This window comes from Phyllobates terribilis, unplaced genomic scaffold, assembly GCF_046119375.1.
Source record: "Phyllobates terribilis strain yellow unplaced genomic scaffold, ASM4611937v1 Scaffold_12__6_contigs__length_324123572, whole genome shotgun sequence".
NCBI lineage: Eukaryota > Metazoa > Chordata > Amphibia > Anura > Dendrobatidae > Phyllobates > Phyllobates terribilis.
The window spans coordinates 65646488-65669497 of record NW_027362772.1 but is presented as its reverse complement, the minus strand read 5'-3'; the positions used below and the strand labels follow the sequence as shown (position 1 = coordinate 65669497).

Here is a 23010-nt window from a genome sequence, read left to right as displayed (position 1 = left end):
CCCCTGCGCAGCACAGGCCCAGGGGGCGCGTCACAGTCGCTAGTCTCCGCAACAGAAATTTGACAACTCGAAAGTATAGAATGAGGTAAATACGCATGGTTCAGTGAACACATGTGGATTTACCTACGTTCAATAGCATGCAACGTTTTGGACGGAGCAAAAAATATGCATCCAAAGCGCTGCTACGTCCGGATCATGGACACAGAGCCTAAAATTTTAAATAAAAATGGCGTGGGCTCCCATATCATTTTTATAACCAGCAGAGGGAAAGCCGATCGCTGGGGTCTGATATTAGTAGCCGGGGAAGGAGCCATTATCCAATGTTCCCTGGCTCTTAATTCCAGCCCATAGCTGTTTGTTTAGCCTTTACTGGCTAGATTACAGCGGTACTCCAGAAAAAAATTTACATGGGGTCCCCCAATAAAATCTAACCAGAAAAGGCTAAACAGATAGCTGTGGGCTGATATCAATAGACAGGGAAGGGGCCATGAATACTAGCCCCGTCCGCGGCTATTAATATCACCCCTCAGCAGTCCCAGAAATGGAGCACCCATAAGATGCGCCAAATCTGGCGCTTAGCCTCCGGTCTTCTCACTGCCCTGTAGCGGTGGCGAGTGGGGTAATGGGGTTGGTGTTCACTTTAGCCTTGTATTGGCGGCTGACGTGAAGCCCAGGTTAGTAATTGAGGGCACCTATAAGACGCCCCCATTACTAAAAGCATAGTAAAGTTATTGCCGCCTTTTCAATAAATACACGGCTAGAATAAAGTATTTTAATAAAATAAAAAACACACGGTTTTAAATAAAAATTGTATTATTCTCTCAGTCCCTGAATCCCTCGATCTTCTGAAAAAAAAGTGAAATAACAAACAACCATATTCTCACCTGTCTGCCGTCACGACGCAGTCCACGATTACTGCCAACGATTGTCCCTCGGCGATCTTGGTCACTTCTACAACAGTGACATCAGCAATCACTGATGTCACTGCTGTAGAAGACAGCAATGTAAAATCACTCCTGTCAGTGCACATTGCTGCTGGAGTGAGGTTACTGGGGTTCATCAGCTGATAATCCCAGGTGAGCTCACCACCAGTACCGGTGGGAACATTCTTGAGAATGTCCCCATGGTGAGGACACCTGAGCCAGGACCTGAGCTCACGTAACTGCAGGTCCTGGCAGCGCAGTGCACTGCTGGGAGCGTGGGAGCGAGCGCGCTTCCAGCAGTGTACCGCCGACTGCCAGGCTGAATACATCGCCGGGGACTGAGGACCAGGAGGACACCGGGGGGCACCGGACAGGTGAGTATAGTGTTGTTTTTTTTTTAATTTTTACTTTTTTTTCCTTTTTTTAACCATGTGGTACGATGCTCGGCTGAGGAGACTACTGCTCCCCCCAGCCGTGCTGCTCTTGCTGTTATCAGTGGCGGTCAGATGAGAGAAGTAATAGTCCTCCTCTGCCGACCCAGGTTCCACCCGGAGCATTTCCACAACAAATTCACGTCCATTGACTTTAATTGAAATGAGGCAAATGCACAGGTATAGATATTATACCTGCTGATTTGGTGCGATTCAATTAAAGTCAATGGGCGCGAATTTGCAGCGGTAACGCCCGCACAATGGATATGCTGCAGTTTTTTCCGCAATGGTAATCCTGAGCGGAAATTTCCGCATCATGTGCACAACACATCAAGATTACCATTTCAATACCTGGGAGACGGATTGAGTTTCCGTGGCGAAAAAACGCGAAAGAGCATCAAAAACACTACGTGTGCACATAGCCTTACACTTTGTTTGCATAGATAGCCACCCTCAGGTTAATCTGAATTTTTTTTATCAGTGTTTTATCAGAGTTATGTAAAACAGCAAAAAAATCTATAAATTCTGGTGTAGAACTATTGATATACTCCTCTGATTTCTTAGCATGTGCAAGCAAGACACTTGATGCACCTCATGATCTTACGTAGCTTTGCAGCAGCTGCCTGGTACAAGATACTATATTGCAGTTATCTTGTGATTTACTAGATCATACCTATATCATTCTATTTCAGATCTTCTCAACACTCCAGGCCTGATGGTTTCTTCCTCCATTCGCCCAGTAAATGGAACCACCCTGAATTTGAGGTGTAATGCAGGGACACAGACCGTCCACAGTATCTACTTCTATCGAAATGATGAATTAGTGACTTGTAGCTCATCTCATCTATCGTGCGGAAGGTCTAGTGCCTACCTGTACTTCAATCCCATCCTGGGCAGTGATACCGGTAATTATACTTGTTGCATTGGAAATCCTATAAGCAGCAGCAGGAGCACCTGGACCTACCTGGATGTTGCAGGTAAGTGTAAGGAGATGGATATAGTACCCACGATCCCCCTTGAAGACATAAGTATTGTTATGGTGTATAATGTGAATTGTGATGTGCGTTATTAGTGTTGGTGTTGTGTTCTGCCCAGCAACAGGTAGTAAGTAGGTATGGATAGAGTTAAAAGGTAGGACTAGCCCATAGAGGGAGTGGCTATGTAGCAAGATCAGAGACGACTTCCTGGTAGTGAATCAGACAGAACCTAGCTTGCAGCAAGAGCAGACCTTTGGTCTGAGTACTCAGCAGAGCGAGACATGTGGGTGCCCCAAAGTGAGTGGAGACCGAGGCAGTGGATAGGGTGATCCTGAGCAGAGAAAGGTAAAGCGATAGAAGGACAGAGTGATATACCGGAGACAGGTCCTGGGACAGGACGCCTAGCAGTACTGCCCCCGAGTTGGCAAGTCAGAGAGAGAACGGGCCAGGACGGAACAGGGAAAGTGAGACAAAGAGAGTGCCTCGGGCGGAAGTTCCAAGGCATCAGAAGAAAATTAAGAATGGGCCATAGTGGAAAACTGATTCCTTTAAGAGGAAGAAAGGACACCGGACCACGGTTTCAGAATAGAACTTTCACTAACTGGACTGTAGTATCGTATTGAGGTGTGGTGAAGGAAACGGGACTAGTGTGTGAAAATGCTGATGTGATGTAAAGGAAATGTTTGTGAAGTTATGCACCCACTATCTGTTGTATATACTGTAGTTTCCACCAAGTGGCTATTTAGTAAAAGACTGTTTATTTTGGACTGGTGGTCTACCTCATTGAACTTTTCAACATCTGGTCCTGGCCAGCCGCAGTCACCGGCATCATGCGGCCTGCAAGAGCGTAACTCCCCCAAAAACTAAGCCCACACACCCAGCCAGGACCTCCATCTTCAAGTGGCGTTCCGGGTGTGAGAGACGAGGACCTTGCCCACAGCTATTGCCCAGCACCACGTTACCAAAGGGCTATGGGCCTAAAGGAAATTCAGTTTATAGTTTATATAAATTACAATAGGAAAAATGGATTCTGTTATTGTTCTCTGTGGGAGTCAGTAGTCACACGCTCCATCGTCTACTGAAATCTGCTTTTATAGGTGAACCACTCTCCATCATCCTATGCAGAAAAACATTACAAAGAGAAGCTCTTAGTACAGAAGACAAGCAAGACCACTCAGACGTACCAACTATCCCGAAACATCTGTGAGGTTTAGGATTTTAATCATGAATTAAAACCTGTATTATACTTCAGAGCTGCATTCATAATTCTGCAGACTTTAGAGCTAATGATAGCCCTGTATAAATGTGGCTCTTTTGAGTTATGGTACATTCCATGAACTGTACATTATTTAGATGTTAAAAGAAAAGAAAAGTGAACCTTCCAAAATCCCATTACTATCCATTCTTTGCAATGTAGGAGCTCAGCTAAGATGTCATGGGTGGATGGAACTCAGGATCAATACAGGATAAGCAATGTAATGTATGTACACAGACGACACCAGCAGAATAGTGAGTGCAGCTCTGGAGTATAATACAGGAGGTAACTCAGGATCAGTAATGTAATGTATGTACACAGTGACTGCAGCAGCAGAATAGTGAGTGCAGCTCTGGAGTATAATACAGGATGTAACTCAGGATCAGTACAGGATAAGTAATGTAATGTACATACACAGTGACTGCACCAGCAGAATAGTGAGTGCAGCTCTGGAGTATAATACAGGATGTAACTCAGGATCAGTACAGGATCAGTAATGTAATGTATGTACACAGTGACTGCACCAGCAGAATAGTGAGTGCAGCTCTGGAGTATAATACAGAATGTAACTCAGGATCAGTACAGGATCAGTAATGTAATGTATGTACACAGTGACTGCATCAGCAGAATAGTGAGTGCAGCTCTGGAATATAATAGCGGATGTAACTAAGGATCAGTAATGTAATGTATGTACACAGTGACTGCACCAGCAGAATAGTGAGTGCAGCTCTGGAGTATAATACAGGATATAACTCGGCACCTCTGAATGCTGTTGCCGCTGATCACTTAGTTGAGAAGCGGCGGCAGTGTGAGGGGGCTGTCGGGGCTGAGCATTCCGGTCCTCCCACCAAAGTGCTATTTTGTGTTGGCTTCGCTGGTCCGGAAGATCCTGATGCTAAAGGTCAGCGGCGCCTAACAGCAGCTAAAGATCAGCGGCACATTATACCGAATGCCAAACAGCGGAAATTACTGACCAATGATGTGGAGGGCACACATAAGACCGGGGGTGAGGTCGCCTCCAGTTCTATGGAGGTGACTGAGCCCCTTGTGCCTGATGCGGAGGTCAAAATGTCATCCACCATTGTTACTGGTCCAGCAGGAATGAATGTGGTGGTGGGGGTGAATGAGGCTAATTCATTGTCTAGTGGTGTGGTTGCTGGTTTGATGGAGGGTGAGATGGAGGTGGGTAATGGTGATGCTGTTGGGGCTGATGTGGTCACTGGTCCGGTTGCCCCCCCGGGGGTGGCAACACCTGTCTAGAGTTATGCCAGTGTCACCTCCGGGGCAAATAGGGCATCCTCCTCGTCTCCGGGCTTTGGGGATGGCATGTTGCAACGGCGCCTTCTGGAGGCTCTAAAGAAGGGGGAGAGATCACTAATGGTAGAGGGTCGAGAGGTTAATCTATCCATCTGGATAGAGAGGCATGGCCTCGGGGCCTTCCGAGAGCAAAAAGGGGGGGATACAGTGTGGTCCCTCCCAACAGCCGGGCCAGGCAGTGTGCGTAGGAATGTGGTCCGTCTTCGGTGGAGGGGCAGTGATGCATGTCCTCCAAGGTCTAAAGTTGTGGAGCTCCTGGTGAGGATGGGCTTCAAGGCGATTGACATCTACGCCTTGATACATCCCTATTTCACGCCTGAGTTTGATGTCAGCTTTGTTCGGCCGGAGGGGCTTGAGCTCTTCTGGGCGAATTATGAGTTGGCAAAAAATGAGCCCGGCTGGCGAGACTTTGCCGTTCAGGCAGTGTCTCGCCAAAACCAGATCAAGAAAGTGACCGTGATGACTCGTAACGAGTCGCTTTCTTGCTATGACATCATGACGTGGCTTGGTCGGTATGGAGAGGTGGTGGAGATGCCAAAGAAAAACCGCGACGAGTTTGGTATCTGGTCAGGGGCCTGGACGTTTGTGGTAAAACTTAAGCGTTCAGGTGGTAAGGTTGCCCACATTCCATCGTCTGCCTTCCTGGGTAGGGATCGTATCCTGGTCTTCTACCAGGGGCAACCGAACCTCTGTCACAGGTGCGGCGACCCCACACACTTCAGTGCAAACTGCACTGTGCAGAAATGCGCGTTGTGTGGGGGTGTCGGCCATCTTGCTGCCTCTTGTGTGGAGATTAGGTGCCACCTGTGTGGTGAGTTAGGTCACCCATTCAGCCGTTGTCCTCGCTCATTCGCTAATGCAGTCGAGACCCCGGTGGGAGAAAGCCGTGAGGCCGATTCTGCTGGGGAGGGGACTAGCAGGGGTGGGGGAGCTGAGGGGCCAGGGAAGAAAAGCAATAAAAAGACGCCTGCCCAGCTGAGGCGTCTAGACAAGCGCAGACAGGAGAGGGAGCGGGGCGAGCCCCAGACTACCGGGGCAGCCCCTGTCCTGGATGCCAGTCTTGCTGCTGAGGCCCCGAGGGATGATGAGTTGGATGAGGAGGTCAGGAGGATCCACAGGGAGGAAACTGCCTCTGCCTCAGAATCCTCCCATTATGAAAGTATGGATGAGGATAATAAGCGGTGGCTAGAGAACAAGCGTAAGCTCGGCACCAAAAAGAAGAAAAAGAAGGGAGATCAAACATCTTCTCCCGCTCTGACCAAGGTACCTAAGGAAGGTAAAACCGACTCCCCTCTGGTTGGTCTTTCTAACCGGTTCCAAGCCCTTGATAACATCTCTTCCTCTGAGGAGGAGGCTGAAGGTGAGGTTCCGGCTTCGGCGGAGCTTACAGGGGGCGCCGAGTCTCCTTCTCCTGGGGATGCAAGGTCCTTGGGGGGTGGGACTGGCCCAGAGTCCGGAGACGAGGACGAGAAAAGAAGGAGAAATGCTGAAATGGACACCTCTATGTCATTAAAGAGGGGGAAGGATTCCTCGTCTGAGGCAGAGGATAAGGGGAGTGGGAAGAGGAAAGCCGTCTAACTTAATCACCAATGATGGCGGTACCCACTCCGTTGACGCTGGCGTCCATTAATGTCGCCAGCATTAAGTCAAACATGGCTAGATTTGCGGCCTTTGATTTTCTCAGCTGGGTTGAAGCTGACATTTTCTTTTTGCAAGAGACCAGGCTGCCAAATATGGCAGAGGTGTTTATAGCTAAGAGGGAGTGGAGACTCGGGCCCTCCTATTGGTCTCTTGCGGCCGAGCCATATAGCGGAGTGGCGGTCCTTTTTACCGCACCGGTAGAATGCCGACGGGTTATTGAGTTAGAAATGGGAAGGTGCCTGATATTAGATGTCCTCATGAAGGGACAGGAGCTTCGGCTCATTAACATTTATGGTCCCCAATCTAAGTGGGACCGGAAGTGTCTCTTTATGAGGATCAAGCCCTACCTTTTTACGAGTCGGCAGGTCTTCTTTGGAGGGGACTTCAACACTGTCACGAGGCCCCGGGATAGAGGAGGTTCCAGAGACAAGCTGACTTATGATAGCGTCGCCCTTAATAGTATAGCTAGTGAGGCTCGCGTGGTGGATGTCCACATCCGGCACACCGCAGGCCGCGAGGGGTTCACCTATCATAGAGGTAACTGTAGGTCCAGGATAGACAGGTTTTATTTAAAGGAGGAAGCCGTCTCTTCAGCAGTATCTGTTGTTGAGGTGGAGTTCTCCGATCACTGTTTGATTTTGTTTTCCCTGAATGTTACAGAGACCCCCCGGATGGGAAGAGGCTTTTGGAGGCTCAATTCGTCTCTCTTGGAAGAAGCGGAGATAAGACAGTCCTTTGGGGATTTTCTTCAGAGCCAGGTACCCTTACTGGATCTTTGTAGTAGTAAGTCAGAGTGGTGGGAGATGTTTAAGAAAAGGGTGGCGAGATTCTTCCGCCAGCTCTCGAGCCTCAGGAGCCTGGACAGGTACCGCCTGTATCAGGGCCTGAGGAGGAAACTCGAGCATCTTGTCTCAACTGGAGGTAGCCGCGAGGAGATCTCCAGAGTGAAATCTTTGCTAATGAGGTGTCAGTATGATAGACACGCATCTTTGGTTTTTGAGAGGGATTACGGGAAGTACCGCTCGCCCGACCCTTACAGAAACTGCAAGATGTCAGTGAATAGTAAAGTTGTTACAGGACTGGTTGACACTGCGGGGTCCCTGAAAAGATCCAGATCAGGGATCCTGGAGGTCATCAGATCCTTCTACTCGCACCTCTTGGGGAAGAGGGATCTGGATTGGGATGAGATGTCGGCTTTTCTGGCTGAAGCCGTCCCCGAACCAGGGGTAGACCCCTCTCTTGGTGTTTTGACTGAGATGATCAGGGAAGAGGAAGTTAAGTTGGCGATTGAAGGGCTTGCCCTAAAGAAATCTCCCGGTCCAGATGGCTTAACATCTGAATTCTATAAGACCTTTAAGGACGCCTTGGTTCCCCTCTTGACTGAGGTATTCAATGAGTGTCTTTCCTCGGGCACTCTGCCAAAGTCAATGAGGAGGTCTGCCCTGATCATCTTGTCAAAGGGTAAGGACCCATCTTGCATTGAGAATTGGCGTCCCATAGCGCTTCTCAATGCAGACAGGAAGGTTTTGGCAAAGGTGCTGTTTAATCGGCTGGTGAAATTTGCACCCCAGCTCCTTTCGGGTGCCCAGCATTGCTCTGTTCCGGGCTGCAGTACAATTAGTGCTGTACTCTGTGTCCGAGAGGCGGTGGAGCAGGGTAGGGCTGGTCACTGGAAGGGGTACATGCTGTCATTGGACCAGGCAAAAGCGTTTGATCGGGTTAATCATGAGTACCTCTGGTCTGTCCTTCTGAGGTATGGCCTGCCGGGGGGCTTTGTTGATTGGCTTAAGACCTTGTACACTGGGGCAGAGAGTTTCCCGCTTGTGAACGGTTGGATTGGCAGCTCTTTTGAGGTTGGGTGTGGTGTTCGCCAGGGTTGTCCCTTGAGCCCGCTACTGTACGTGTTTGCGATTGACCCACTTCTTAGGAGGGTGGAGCGTGGACCGTTGGCTGGGATCGGGATGGACCGGGCAGCACCGGAAGCCACTCTGAGAGTGGTGGCGTATGCCGATGACGTCACCGTTTTTGTTTCCTCTGATGGGGAGGCAGAATGGCTGATGTCAGAGGTAAATCGCTACTCGGAGGCATCCGGGTCTAAGATCAACCGGGATAAGTGTGAGAGTCTCTGGCTGGGAGGAGGAGATCCTGGTTTTGATCTCCCGGACACCCTTCCAGAACCCAAAGTCTCTGCAAAAGTTCTTGGCATCGAATTTGGCCAGGGGGATTACCCCAAACAAAATTGGGACAGCAGGCTAGAGATCGCCACTCAGAAGGTGAACCAATGGAAGGGTTGGTCTTTGACCCTAAGGGAAAGGGTAAACCTGATCAAAACTTACCTGCTCCCTTTGCTGATCTATCTGGGCAGTGTGTGCATCTTGCCAGAGCCTCTCTGGACTCGGGTCTACAGTTTGTTCTTTCAACTGTTATGGGGGAATAGACTGAACCTGGTCAAGAGGGAGGTTACTTACCGTATGAGGAGACTAGGAGGGTTGGGTATGGTCAACCCTGTGGTATTCCTTGTGAATACCATCATTAAGATCAATATTGCAAACCTCTGGAAAGAGAGGGCTCCTCCGTGGGTATTCTCCTGTAAGGGATGGTTTCAGCCTTTCTTCCAGGAATGGGAGACAGGAGGGCAAGTGAAGGATCTCCGCACACCGCATGGACATCTCCCGGCTTACGCTACCGTGGTTCTGAAGGTAATTCGCCGGTGGGGTCTGGGAATGTGGGAGGTCAGGACTCTGCCAAGGAAGCTCCTTGACAAAAGGGTTCTGTTGACCCATTTTCAGAGGCCTCTGGCGCTCAGGGATTGCCCAAGTCAGGATCTTGGGGTGGGTCTGCATCTTTTGAATTCTATCAGGATCCCCTCGAAGGTTTGGGACTTGGCTTGGCGCTGCTTCCATGGGAAACTGTGTGTGAGGGACAATCTGAAGTGTAGGAGCTCTGAGGACAGGAACTGTCCTCGGGAGCATTGTGGTACCATGCTTGAAAGCATGGACCACTTCCTGCTTCGTTGTCCCTTTAACACAGAGGTGTACAACAGGGTGGGCACCTCCATTGGCTGGCCCCGGCTGGCCGGTCTCTCTTATGCGGAATGGGCCTATGGAGCATTCGGGGACCTGGGTGGTCAGGACCGCTGCACCTTATTTCTAGTTAGCGCAGTGGTTAGGTATCACACGTGGAACGCACGGTGCTTAGTATCGACGCAGCGGAAAATCCTCCCAGTGGACGATGTGTTTAGGACCATACTCGGTGACCTGGTGAAGGTGCGTTCTCTGGAGTATGAGAGACTGGGTACACGGAGGGCTGCTCTCCTCTGGAGGGGCTTTTCTTTTAGTGTGCCCTAGTCTGGTCATCTCCTCTCCTGGTGGTGGGCTGCTGCTGACACCATAGATTTTTGTTTTATTGATCAGTAGACAGTGATGTAGGGCTGCAGGCGCCGAACTTGGGCTTTGTCAGTTGTGGTTATTGTATTGTTTGTTTCTGTATATATTGTATATATGGGTTTGGGTGTAGGTGTTAGGTTGGGTGGAGGGAAAAGGGGGGAGGTGGGTTCATCTTGTGGGACACTGGTTATTTGGGTGAAAAACTGGCACTGCCTGATCTGGCCTATGGACGTTGGACATGGACTGAGGCATGAGACGCAGGACCGGCTCTCAGGTCAGTGCCGGGGAGGGACTGGTGGGCTCAAGTGTGGGGGGTTTTGTTTTGTCTTGTATATATTTGTATAGTTAGTATTTATTTTATTTATTTAAAAAAAAAAAAAAAATGTATATATTAGTTTGTATATAATTTGTCGGTTATTGTTTATTATATTGTTATTATTTGTTTGGTAACCGGACCAGATGTCATGGTGTAGGTAGTTATTATTGTGTATATATGTATAATATGTGTGTGAGGAGAGAGGGAGCCGCTGGACCAGTTCATTACATTGTTTATTTTCTGGTTATTAATTTTGTTATGTTTTTCATTTTTATAATAAAAGATCTACAGGATGTAACTCAGGATCAGTAATGTAATGTATGTACACAGTGACTCCACCAGCAGAATAGCGAGTGCAGCTCTGGGGTATAATACAGGATGTAACTCAGGATCAGTACAGGATCAGCAATGTAATGTATGTACACAGTGACTGCACCAGCAGAATAGTGAGTACAGCTCTGGAGTATAATACAGGATGTAACTCAGGATCAGTACAGGATCAGTAATGTAATGTATGTATACAGTGACTGCACCAGCAGAATAGTGAGTGCAGCTCTGGAGTATAATACAGGATGTAACTCAGGATCAGTAATGTAATGTATGTACACAGTGACTGCACCAGCAGAATAGTGAGTGCAGCTCTGGGGTATAATACAGGATGTAACTCAGGATCAGTAATGTAATGTATGTACATAGTGACTGCACCAGCAGAATAGTGAGTGCAGCTCTGGGGTATAATACAGGATGTAACTCAGGATCAGTAATGTAATGTATGTACACAGTGACTGCACCAGCAGAATAGTGAGTGCAGCTCTGGGGTATAATACAGGATGTAACTCAGGATCAGTAATGTAATGTATGTACATAGTGACTGCACCAGCAGAATAGTGAGTGCAGCTCTGGGGTATAATACAGGATGTAACTCAGGATCAGTAATGTAATGTATGTACACAGTGACTGCACCAGCAGAATAGTGAGTGCAGCTCAGGAGTATAATACAGGATGTAACTCAGGATCAGTACAGGATCAGTAATGTAATGTATGTACACAGTGACTGCACCAGCAGAATAGTGAGTGCAGCTCTGGAGTATAATACAGGATGTAACTCAGGATCAGTAATGTAATGTATGTACACAGTGACTGCACCAGCAGAATAGTGAGTGCAGCTCTGGAGTATAATAGAGGATGTAGCTCAGGATCAGTACAGGATCAGTAATGTAATGTATGTACACAGTGACTGCACCAGCAGAATAGTGAGTGCAGCTCTGGAGTATAATACAGGATGTAACTCAGGATCAGTAATGTAATGTATGTAAACAGTGACTGCACCAGCAGAATAGTCAGTGCAGCTCCGGAGTATAATACAGGATGTAACTCAGGATCAGTACAGGATCAGTAATGTAATGTATGTACACAGGGACTGCACCAGCAGAATAGTGAGTGCAGCTCTGGAGTATAATACAGGATGTAACACAGGATGTAACTCAGGATCAGTAATGTAATGTATGTACACAGTGATTCCACCAGCAGAATAGTGAGCACAGCTCTGGAGTATAATACAGGATGTAACTCAGGATCAGTAATGTAATGTATGTACACAGTGACTGCACCAGCAGAATAGTGAGTGCAGCTCTGGAGTATAATACAGGATGTAACTCAGGATCAGTACACGATCAGTAATGTAATGTATGTACACAGTGACTGCACCAGCAGAATAGTGAGTGCAGCTCTGGAGTATAATACAGGATGTAACTCAGGATCAGTAATGTAATGTATGTACACAGTGACTCCACCAGCAGAATAGCGAGTGCAGCTCTGGGGTATAATACAGGATGTAACTCAGGATCAGTACAGGATCAGTAATGTAATGTATGTACACAGTGACTGCACCAGCAGAATAGTGAGTACAGCTCTGGAGTATAATACAGGAGGTAACTCAGGATCAGTACAGGATCAGTAATGTAATGTATGTATACAGTGACTGCACCAGCAGAATAGTGAGTGCAGCTCTGGGGTATAATACAGGATGTAACTCAGGATCAGTAATGTAATGTATGTACATAGTGACTGCACCAGCAGAATAGTGAGTGCAGCTCTGGGGTATAATACAGGATGTAACTCAGGATCAGTAATGTAATGTATGTACATAGTGACTGCACCAGCAGAATAGTGAGTGCAGCTCTGGGGTATAATACAGGATGTAACTCAGGATCAGTAATGTAATGTATGTACACAGTGACTGCAGCAGCAGAATAGTGAGTGCAGCTCTGGGGTATACTACAGGATGTAACTCAGGATCAGTAATGTAATGTATGTACATAGTGACTGCACCAGCAGAATAGTGAGTGCAGCTCTGGGGTATAATACAGGATGTAACTCAGGATCAGTAATGTAATGTATGTACACAGTGACTGCACCAGCAGAATAGTGAGTGCAGCTCAGGAGTATAATACAGGATGTAACTCAGGATCAGTACAGGATCAGTAATGTAATGTATGTACACAGTGACTGCACCAGCAGAATAGTGAGTGCAGATCTTGAGTATAATACAGGATGTAACTCAGGATCAGTAATGTAATGTATGTACACAGTGACTGCACCAGCAGAATAGTGAGTGCAGCTCTGGAGTATAATACAGGATATAGCTCAGGATCAGTACAGGATCAGTAATGTAATGTATGTACACAGTGACTGCACCAGCAGAATAGTGAGTGCAGCTCTGGAGTATAATACAGGATGTAACTCAGGATCAGTAATGTAATGTATGTACACAGTGACTGCACCAGCAGAATAGTCAGTGCAGCTCCGGAGTATAATACAGGATGTAACTCAGGATCAGTACAGGATCGGTAATGTAATGTATGTACACAGGGACTGCACCAGCAGAATAGTGAGTGCAGCTCTGGAGTATAATACAGGATGTAACACAGGATGTAACTCAGGATCAGTAATGTAATGTATGTACACAGTGATTCCACCAGCAGAATAGTGAGCACAGCTCTGGAGTATAATACAGGATGTAACTCAGGATCAGTAATGTAATGTATGTACACAGTGACTGCACCAGCAGAATAGTGAGTGCAGCTCTGGAGTATAATACAGGATGTAACTCAGGATCAGTACACGATCAGTAATGTAATGTATTTACACAGTGACTGCACCAGCAGAATAGTGAGTGCAGCTCTGGAGTATAATACAGGATGTAACTCAGGATCAGTACAGGATCAGTAAAGTAAAGTATGTACACAGTGACTGCACCAGCAGAATAGTGAGTGCAGCTCTGGAGTATAATACAGGATGTAACTCAGGATCAGTACAGTATCAGTAATGTAAAGTATGTACACAGTGACTGCACCAGCAGAATAATGAGTGCAGCTCTGGAGTATAATACAGGAGGTAACTCAGGATCAGTACAGGATCAGTAATGTAATGTATGTACACAGTGACTGCACCAGCAGAATAGTGAGTGCAGCTCTGGAGTATAATACAGGATGTAACTCAGGATCAGTAATGTAATGTATGTACACAGTGACTCCACCAGCAGAATAGCGAGTGCAGCTCTGGGGTATAATACAGGATGTAACTCAGGATCAGTACAGGATCAGTAATGTAAAGTATGTACACAGTGACTGCACCAGCAGAATAGTGAGTACAGCTCTGGAGTATAATACAGGAGGTAACTCAGGATCAGTACAGGATCAGTAATGTAATGTATGTATACAGTGACTGCACCAGCAGAATAGTGAGTGCAGCTCTGGGGTATAATACAGGATGTAACTCAGGATCAGTAATGTAATGTATGTACACAGTAACTGCACCAGCAGAATAGTGAGTGCAGCTCTGGGGTATAATACAGGATGTAACTCAGGATCAGTAATGTAATGTATGTACATAGTGACTGCACCAGCAGAATAGTGAGTGCAGCTCTGGGGTATAATACAGGATGTAACTCAGGATCAGTAATGTAATGTATGTACACAGTGACTGCACCAGCAGAATAGTGAGTGCAGCTCAGGAGTATAATACAGGATGTAACTCAGGATCAGTACAGGATCAGTAATGTAATGTATGTACACAGTGACTGCACCAGCAGAATAGTGAGTACAGCTCTGGAGTATAATACAGGATGTAACTCAGGATCAGTACAGGATCAGTAATGTAATGTATGTATAGAGTGACTGCACCAGCAGAATAGTGAGTGCAGCTCTGGAGTATAATACAGGATGTAACTCAGGATCAGTAATGTAATGTATGTACACAGTGACTGCACCAGCAGAATAGTGAGTGCAGCTCTGGGGTATAATACAGGATGTAACTCAGGATCAGTAATGTAATGTATGTACATAGTGACTGCACCAGCAGAATAGTGAGTGCAGCTCTGGGGTATAATACAGGATGTAACTCAGGATCAGTAATGTAATGTATGTACACAGTGACTGCACCAGCAGAATAGTGAGTGCAGCTCTGGGGTATAATACAGGATGTAACTCAGGATCAGTAATGTAATGTATGTACATAGTGACTGCACCAGCAGAATAGTGAGTGCAGCTCTGGGGTATAATACAGGATGTAACTCAGGATCAGTAATGTAATGTATGTACACAGTGACTGCACCAGCAGAATAGTGAGTGCAGCTCAGGAGTATAATACAGGATGTAACTCAGGATCAGTACAGGATCAGTAATGTAATGTATGTACACAGTGACTGCACCAGCAGAATAGTGAGTGCAGCTCTGGAGTATAATACAGGATGTAACTCAGGATCAGTAATGTAATGTATGTACACAGTGACTGCACCAGCAGAATAATGAGTGCAGCTCTGGAGTATAATACAGGATGTAGCTCAGGATCAGTACAGGATCAGTAATGTAATGTATGTACACAGTGACTGCACCAGCAGAATAGTGAGTGCAGCTCTGGAGTATAATACAGGATGTAACTCAGGATCAGTAATGTAATGTATGTAAACAGTGACTGCACCAGCAGAATAGTCAGTGCAGCTCCGGAGTATAATACAGGATGTAACTCAGGATCAGTACAGGATCAGTAATGTAATGTATGTACACAGGGACTGCACCAGCAGAATAGTGAGTGCAGCTCTGGAGTATAATACAGGATGTAACACAGGATGTAACTCAGGATCCGTAATGTAATGTATGTACACAGTGATTCCACCAGCAGAATAGTGAGCACAGCTCTGGAGTATAATACAGGATGTAACTCAGGATCAGTAATGTAATGTATGTACACAGTGACTGCACCAGCAGAATAGTGAGTGCAGCTCTGGAGTATAATACAGGATGTAACTCAGGATCAGTACACGATCAGTAATGTAATGTATGTACACAGTGACTGCACCAGAAGAATAGTGAGTGCAGCTCTGGAGTATAATACAGGATGTAACTCAGGATCAGTAATGTAATGTATGTACACAGTGACTCCACCAGCAGAATAGCGAGTGCAGCTCTGGGGTATAATACAGGATGTAACTCAGGATCAGTACAGGATCAGTAATGTAATGTATGTACACAGTGACTGCACCAGCAGAATAGTGAGTACAGCTCTGGAGTGTAATACAGGAGGTAACTCAGGATCAGTACAGGATCAGTAATGTAATGTATGTATACAGTGACTGCACCAGCAGAATAGTGAGTGCAGCTCTGGGGTATAATACAGGATGTAACTCAGGATCAGTAATGTAATGTATGTACATAGTGACTGCACAAGCAGAATAGTGAGTGCAGCTCTGGGGTATAATACAGGATGTAACTCAGGATCAGTAATGTAATGTATGTACATAGTGACTGCACCAGCAGAATAGTGAGTGCAGCTCTGGGGTATAATACAGGATGTAACTCAGGATCAGTAATGTAATGTATGTACACAGTGACTGCACCAGCAGAATAGTGAGTGCAGCTCTGGGGTATAATACAGGATGTAACTCAGGATCAGTAATGTAATGTATGTACATAGTGACTGCACCAGCAGAATAGTGAGTGCAGCTCTGGGGTATAATACAGGATGTAACTCAGGATCAGTAATGTAATGTATGTACACAGTGACTGCACCAGCAGAATAGTGAGTGCAGCTCAGGAGTATAATACAGGATGTAACTCAGGATCAGTACAGGATCAGTAATGTAATGTATGTACACAGTGACTGCACCAGCAGAATAGTGAGTGCAGCTCTTGAGTATAATACAGGATGTAACTCAGGATCAGTAATGTAATGTATGTACACAGTGACTGCACCAGCAGAATAGTGAGTGCAGCTCTGGAGTATAATACAGTATGTAGCTCAGGATCAGTACAGGATCAGTAATGTAATGTATGTACACAGTGACTGCACCAGCAGAATAGTGAGTGCAGCTCTGGTGTATAATACAGGATGTAACTCAGGATCAGTAATGTAATGTATGTACACAGTGACTGCACCAGCAGAATAGTCAGTGCAGCTCCGGAGTATAATACAGGATGTAACTCAGGATCAGTACAGGATCAGTAATGTAATGTATGTCCACAGGGACTGCACCAGCAGAATAGTGAGTGCAGCTCTGGAGTATAATACAGGATGTAACACAGGATGTAACTCAGGATCAGTAATGTAATGTATGTACACAGTGATTCCACCAGCAGAATAGTGAGCACAGCTCTGGAGTATAATACAGGATGTAACTCAGGATCAGTAATGTAATGTATGTACACAGTGACTGCACCAGCAGAATAGTGAGTGCAGCTCTGGAGTATAATACAGGATGTAACTCAGGATCAGTACACGATCAGTAATGTAATGTATTTACACAGTGACTGCACCAACAGAATAGTGAGTGCAGCTCTGGAGTATAATACAGGATGTAACTCAGGATCAGTACAGGATCAGTAAAGTAAAGTATGTACACAGTGACTGCACCAGCAGAATAGTGAGTGCAGCTCTGGAGTATAATACAGGATGTAACTCAGGATCAGTACAGTATCAGTAATGTAAAGTATGTACACAGTGACTGCACCAGCAGAATAATGAGTGCAGCTCTGGAGTATAATACAGGAGGTAACTCAGGATCAGTACAGGATCAGTAATGTAATGTATGTACACAGTGACTGCACCAGCAGAATAGTGAGTGCAGCTCTGGAGTATAATACAGGATGTAACTCAGGATCAGTAATGTAATGTATGTACACAGTGACTCCACCAGCAGAATAGCGAGTGCAGCTCTGGGGTATAATACAGGATGTAACTCAGGATCAGTACAGGATCAGTAATGTAATGTATGTACACAGTGACTGCACCAGCAGAATAGTGAGTACAGCTCTGGAGTATAATACAGGAGGTAACTCAGGATCAGTACAGGATCAGTAATGTAATGTATGTATACAGTGACTGCACCAGCAGAATAGTGAGTGCAGCTCTGGGGTATAATACAGGATGTAACTCAGGATCAGTAATGTAATGTATGTACACAGTAACTGCACCAGCAGAATAGTGAGTGCAGCTCTGGGGTATAATACAGGATGTAACTCAGGATCAGTAATGTAATGTATGTACATAGTGACTGCACCAGCAGAATAGTGAGTGCAGCTCTGGGGTATAATACAGGATGTAACTCAGGATCAGTAATGTAATGTATGTACACAGTGACTGCACCAGCAGAATAGTGAGTGCAGCTCAGGAGTATAATACAGGATGTAACTCAGGATCAGTACAGGATCAGTAATGTAATGTATGTACACAGTGACTGCACCAACAGAATAGTGAGTGCAGCTCTGGAGTATAATACAGGATGTAACTCAGGATCAGTAATGTAATGTATGTACACAGTGACTGCACCAGCAGAATAGTGAGTGCAGCTCTGGAGTATAATACAGGATGTAGCTCAGGATCAGTACAGGATCAGTAATGTAATGTATATACACAGTGACTGCACCAGCAGAATAGTGAGTGCAGCTCTGGAGTATATTACAGGATGTAACTCAGGATCAGTAATGTAATGTATGTACACAGTGACTGCACCAGCAGAATAGTCAGTGCAGCTCCGGAGTATAATACAGGATGTAACTCAGGATCAGTACAGGATCAGTAATGTAATGTATGTACACAGGGACTGCACCAGCAGAATAGTGAGTGCAGCTCTGGAATATAATACAGGATGTAACACAGGATGTAACTCAGGATCAGTAATGTAATGTATGTACACAGTGATTCCACCAGCAGAATAGTGAGCACAGCTCTGGAGTATAATACAGGATGTAACTCAGGATCAGTAATGTAATGTATGTACACAGTGACTGCACCAGCAGAATAGTGAGTGCAGCTCTGGAGTATAATACAGGATGTAACTCAGGATCAGTACACGATCAGTAATGTAATGTATGTACACAGTGACTGCACCAGCAGAATAGTGAGTGCAGCTCTGGAGTATAATACAGGATGTAACTCAGGATCAGTACAGGATCAGTAAAGTAAAGTATGTACACAGTGACTGCACCAGCAGAATAGTGAGTGCAGCTCTGGAGTATAATACAGGATGTAACTCAGGATCAGTACAGGATCAGTAATGTAAACTATGTACACAGTGACTGCACCAGCAGAATAATGAGTGCAGCTCTGCAGTATAATACAGGAGGTAACTCAGGATCAGTACAGGATCAGTAATGTAATGTATGTACACAGTGACTGCACCAGCAGAATACTGAGTGCAGCTCTGTAGTATAATACAGGATGTAACTCAGGATCAGTACAGGATCAGTAATGTAATGTATGTACCCAGTGACTGCACCAGCAGAATAGTGTGTGCAGCTCTGGAGTATAATACAGGATGTAACTCCGGATCAGTACAGGATTAGTAATGTAATGTATGCACCCAGTGACTGCACCAGCAGAATAGTGAGTGCAGCTCTGGGGTATAATACAGGATGTAACTCAGGATCAGTAATGTAATGTATGTACACAGTGACTGCACCAGCAGAATAGTGAGTGCAGCTCTGGAGTATAATACAGGAGGTAACTCAGGATCAGTACAGGATCAGTAATGTAATGTATGTACACAGTGACTCCACCAGCAGAATAGCGAGTGCAGCTCTGGAGTATGATACAGGATGTAACTCAGGATCAGTACAGGATCAGTAATGTAATGTACAGTCATGGCCAAAAGTATTGAGAATGACATCAAAATTATATTTTCACATGATCTTCTGGCCTCTGGTTTTTATTAGTGTTTATCTGATGTTTATATCACATACAGAAATATAATTGCAATCATATTATGAGTACCAATAGGTTATATTGACAGTTAGAATGAGTTAATGCAGCAAGTCAATATTTGCAGTGTTGCCCCTTCTTCTTCAAGACCTCTCTAATTCTCCCTGGCATGCTCTCAATCAACTTTTGGACCAAATCCTGACTGATAGCAGTCCATTCTTGCATAATCAATGCTTGCATTTTGCCAGAATTTGTTGGTTTTTGTTTGTCCACCCGTCTCTTGATGATTGACCACAAGTTCTCAATGGGATTAAGATCTGGGGAGTTTCCAGGCCATGGACCCAAAATCTCTATGTTTTGTTCCATGAGCCATTTAGTTATCACCTTTGCTTTATGGCAAGGTGCTCCATCATGCTGGAAAAGGCATTGTTGGGCGCCAAACTGCTCTTGGACGGTTGGGAGAAGTTGCTCTTGGAGGACATTCTGGTACCATTCTTTATTCATGGCTGTGTTTTTAGCCAAGACTGTGAGTGAGCCCATTCCCTTGGCTGAGAAGCAACCCCACACATGAATGGTTTCAGGATGCTTTACAGTTGGCATGAGACAAGACTGGTGGTAGCGCTCACCTCTTCTTCTCCGAATAAGCTGTTTTCCAGATGTCCCAAACAATCGAAAAGGGGATTCATCAGAGAAAATGATTTTGCCCCAGTCCTCAGCAGTCCACTCCCTGTACCTTTTGCAGAATATCAGTCGGTCCCTGATGTTTTTTTCTGGAGAGAAGTGGCTTCTTTGCTGCCCTCCTTGAATCCAGCCCTTGCTCAAAGAGTCTCCGCCTCACAGTGCGTGCAGAAGCACTCACACCAGCCTGCTGCCATTCCTGAGCAAGCTCGGCACTGCTGGTAGTCCGATCCCGCAGCTGAAACAGTTTTAAGATACGGTCCTGGCGCTTGCTGGTCTTTCTTGGGCGCCATGGAGCCTTTTTGACAACAATGGAAGCTCTCTCCTTGAAGTTCTTGATGATGCGATAGATTGTTGACTGAGGTGCAATCTTTGTAGCTGCGATACTCTTCCCTGTTAGGCCATTTTTGTGCAGTGCAATGATGGCTGCACGTGTTTCTTTAGAGATAACCATGGTTAACTGAAGAGAAACAATGATACCAAGAACCAGCCTACTTTTAAAGTGTCCAGTGATGTCATTCTTACTTAATCATGACTGATTGATCGCCAGCCCTGTCCTCATCAACACCCACACCAGTGTTAATGGATCAATCACTAAAACGATGTTAGCTGCTCCTTTTAAGGCAGGACTGCAATGATGTTGAAATGTGTTTTGGGGGTTAAAGTTCATTTTCTGGGCAAATATTGACTTTGCAAGTACAGTAATTGCTGTTAAGCTGATCACTCTTTGACATTCAGGAGTATATGCAAATTGCCATTACAAAAAATGAAGCAGTAAACTTTGGAAAAATTACTATTTGTCTCATTCTCAATACTTTTGGCCATGACTGTATGTACACAGTGACTGCACCAGCAGAATAGTGAGTGCAGCTCTGGAGTATAATACAGGATGTAACTCAGGATCAGTAATGTAATGTATGTACACAGTGACTGCACCAGCAGAATAGTGAGTGCAGCTCTGGAGTATAATACAAGATGTAACTCAGGATCAGTATAGGATCAGTAATGTATGTACACAGTGACTCCACCAGCAGAATAGTGAGTTCAGCTCTGGAGTATAATACAGAATGTAACTCAGGATCAGTACAGGATCAGTAATGTAATGTATGTACACAGTGACTGCACCAGCAGAATAGTGAGTGCAGCTCTGGAGTATAATACAGGATGTAACTCAGGATCAGTAATGTAATGTATGTACACAGTGACTGCACCAGCAGAATAGTGAGTGCAGCTCTGGAGTATAATACAGGAGGTAACTCAGGATCAGTAATGTAATGTATGTACACAGTGACTGCACCAGCAGAATAGTGAGTGCAGCTCTGGAGTATAATACAGGAGGTAACTCAGGATCAGTAATGTAATGTATGTACACAGTGACTGCACCAGCAGAATAGTGAGTGCAGCTCTGGAGTATAATACAGGATGTAACTCAGGATCAGTAATGTAATGTATGTATACAGTGACTACACCAGCAGAATAGTGAGTGCAGCTCCGGAGTATAATACAGGATGTAACTCAGGATCAGTACAGGATCAGTAATGTAATGTATGTACACAGTGACTGCACCAGCAGAATAGTGAGTGCAGCTCTGGGGTATAATACAGGATGTAACTCAGGATCAGTAATGTAATGTATGTACACAGTGACTGCTCCATCATCATAGTGAGTGCAGCTCTGGGGTATAATACAGGATGTAACTCAGGATCAGTACTGGATCAGTAATGTAATGTATGTACACAGTGACTACACCAGCAGAACAGTGAGTGCAGCTCTGGAGTATAATACAGGATGTAACTCAGGATCAGTAATGTAATGTTTGTACACAGTGACTGCGCCAACAGAATATTGAGTGCAGCTCTGGAGTATAATACAGGATGTAACTCAGGATCAGTAATGTAATGTATGTACACAGTGACTGCACCATCATAATAGTGAGTGCAGCTCTGGGGTATAATACAGGATGTAACTCAGGATCAGTAATGTAATGTATGTACACAGTGACTACACCAGCAGAATAGTGAGTGCAGCTCTGGAGTATAATACAGGATGTAACTCAGGATCAGTACAGGATCAGTAATGTAATGTATGTACACAGTGACTACACCAGCAGAACAGTGAGTGCAGCTCTGGAGTATAATACAGGATGTAACTCAGGATCAGTAATGTAATGTATGTACACAGTGACTACACCAGCAGAATAGTGAGTGCAGCTCTGGAGTATAATACAGGATGTAACTCAGGATCAGTACAGGATCAGTAATGTAATGTATGTACACAGTGACTGCACCAGCAGAATAGTGAGTGCAGCTCTGGGGTATAATACAGGATGTAACTCAGGATCAGTAATGTAATGTATGTACACAGTGACTGCACCAGCAGAATAGTGAGTGCTGCTCTGGAGTATAATACAGGAGGTAACTCAGGATCAGTACAGGATCAGTAATGTAATGTATGTACACAGTGACTGCACCAGCAGAATAGTGAGTGCAGCTCTGGGGTATAATACAGAATGTAACTCAGGATCAGTAATGTAATGTATGTACACAGTGACTGCACCAGCAGAATAGTGACTGCAGCTCTGGAGTATAATACAGGATGTAACTCAGGATCAGTACAGGATCAGTAATGTAATGTATGTACACAGTGACTGCACCAGCAGAATAGTCAGTGCAGCTCTGGAGTATAATACAGGATGTAACTCAGGATCAGTACAGGATCAGTAATGTAATGTATGTACACAGTGACTACACCAGCAGAATAGTGAGTGCAGCTCTGGGGTATAATACAGGATGTAACTCAGGATTAGTAATGTAATGTATGTACACAGTGACTGCACCAGCAGAATAGTGAGTGCAGCTCTGGGGTATAATACAGAATGTAACTCAGGATCA

General features: G+C 45.4%; 1 protein-coding gene across 2 annotated transcripts in view; it reads left to right on the top strand.

The window, feature by feature from the left end:
* LOC141172073 (cell adhesion molecule CEACAM1-like) overlaps positions 1-23010 on the top strand; it is a 100445-nt gene that overhangs the window by 5336 nt on the left and 72099 nt on the right. For both annotated transcript variants that reach the window (XM_073655900.1, XM_073655899.1), the window contains exon 3: positions 2047-2331. In XM_073655900.1, the coding sequence (XP_073512001.1) occupies positions 2047-2331 (285 nt within the window). The remainder of the gene's footprint in view (positions 1-2046; positions 2332-23010) is intronic.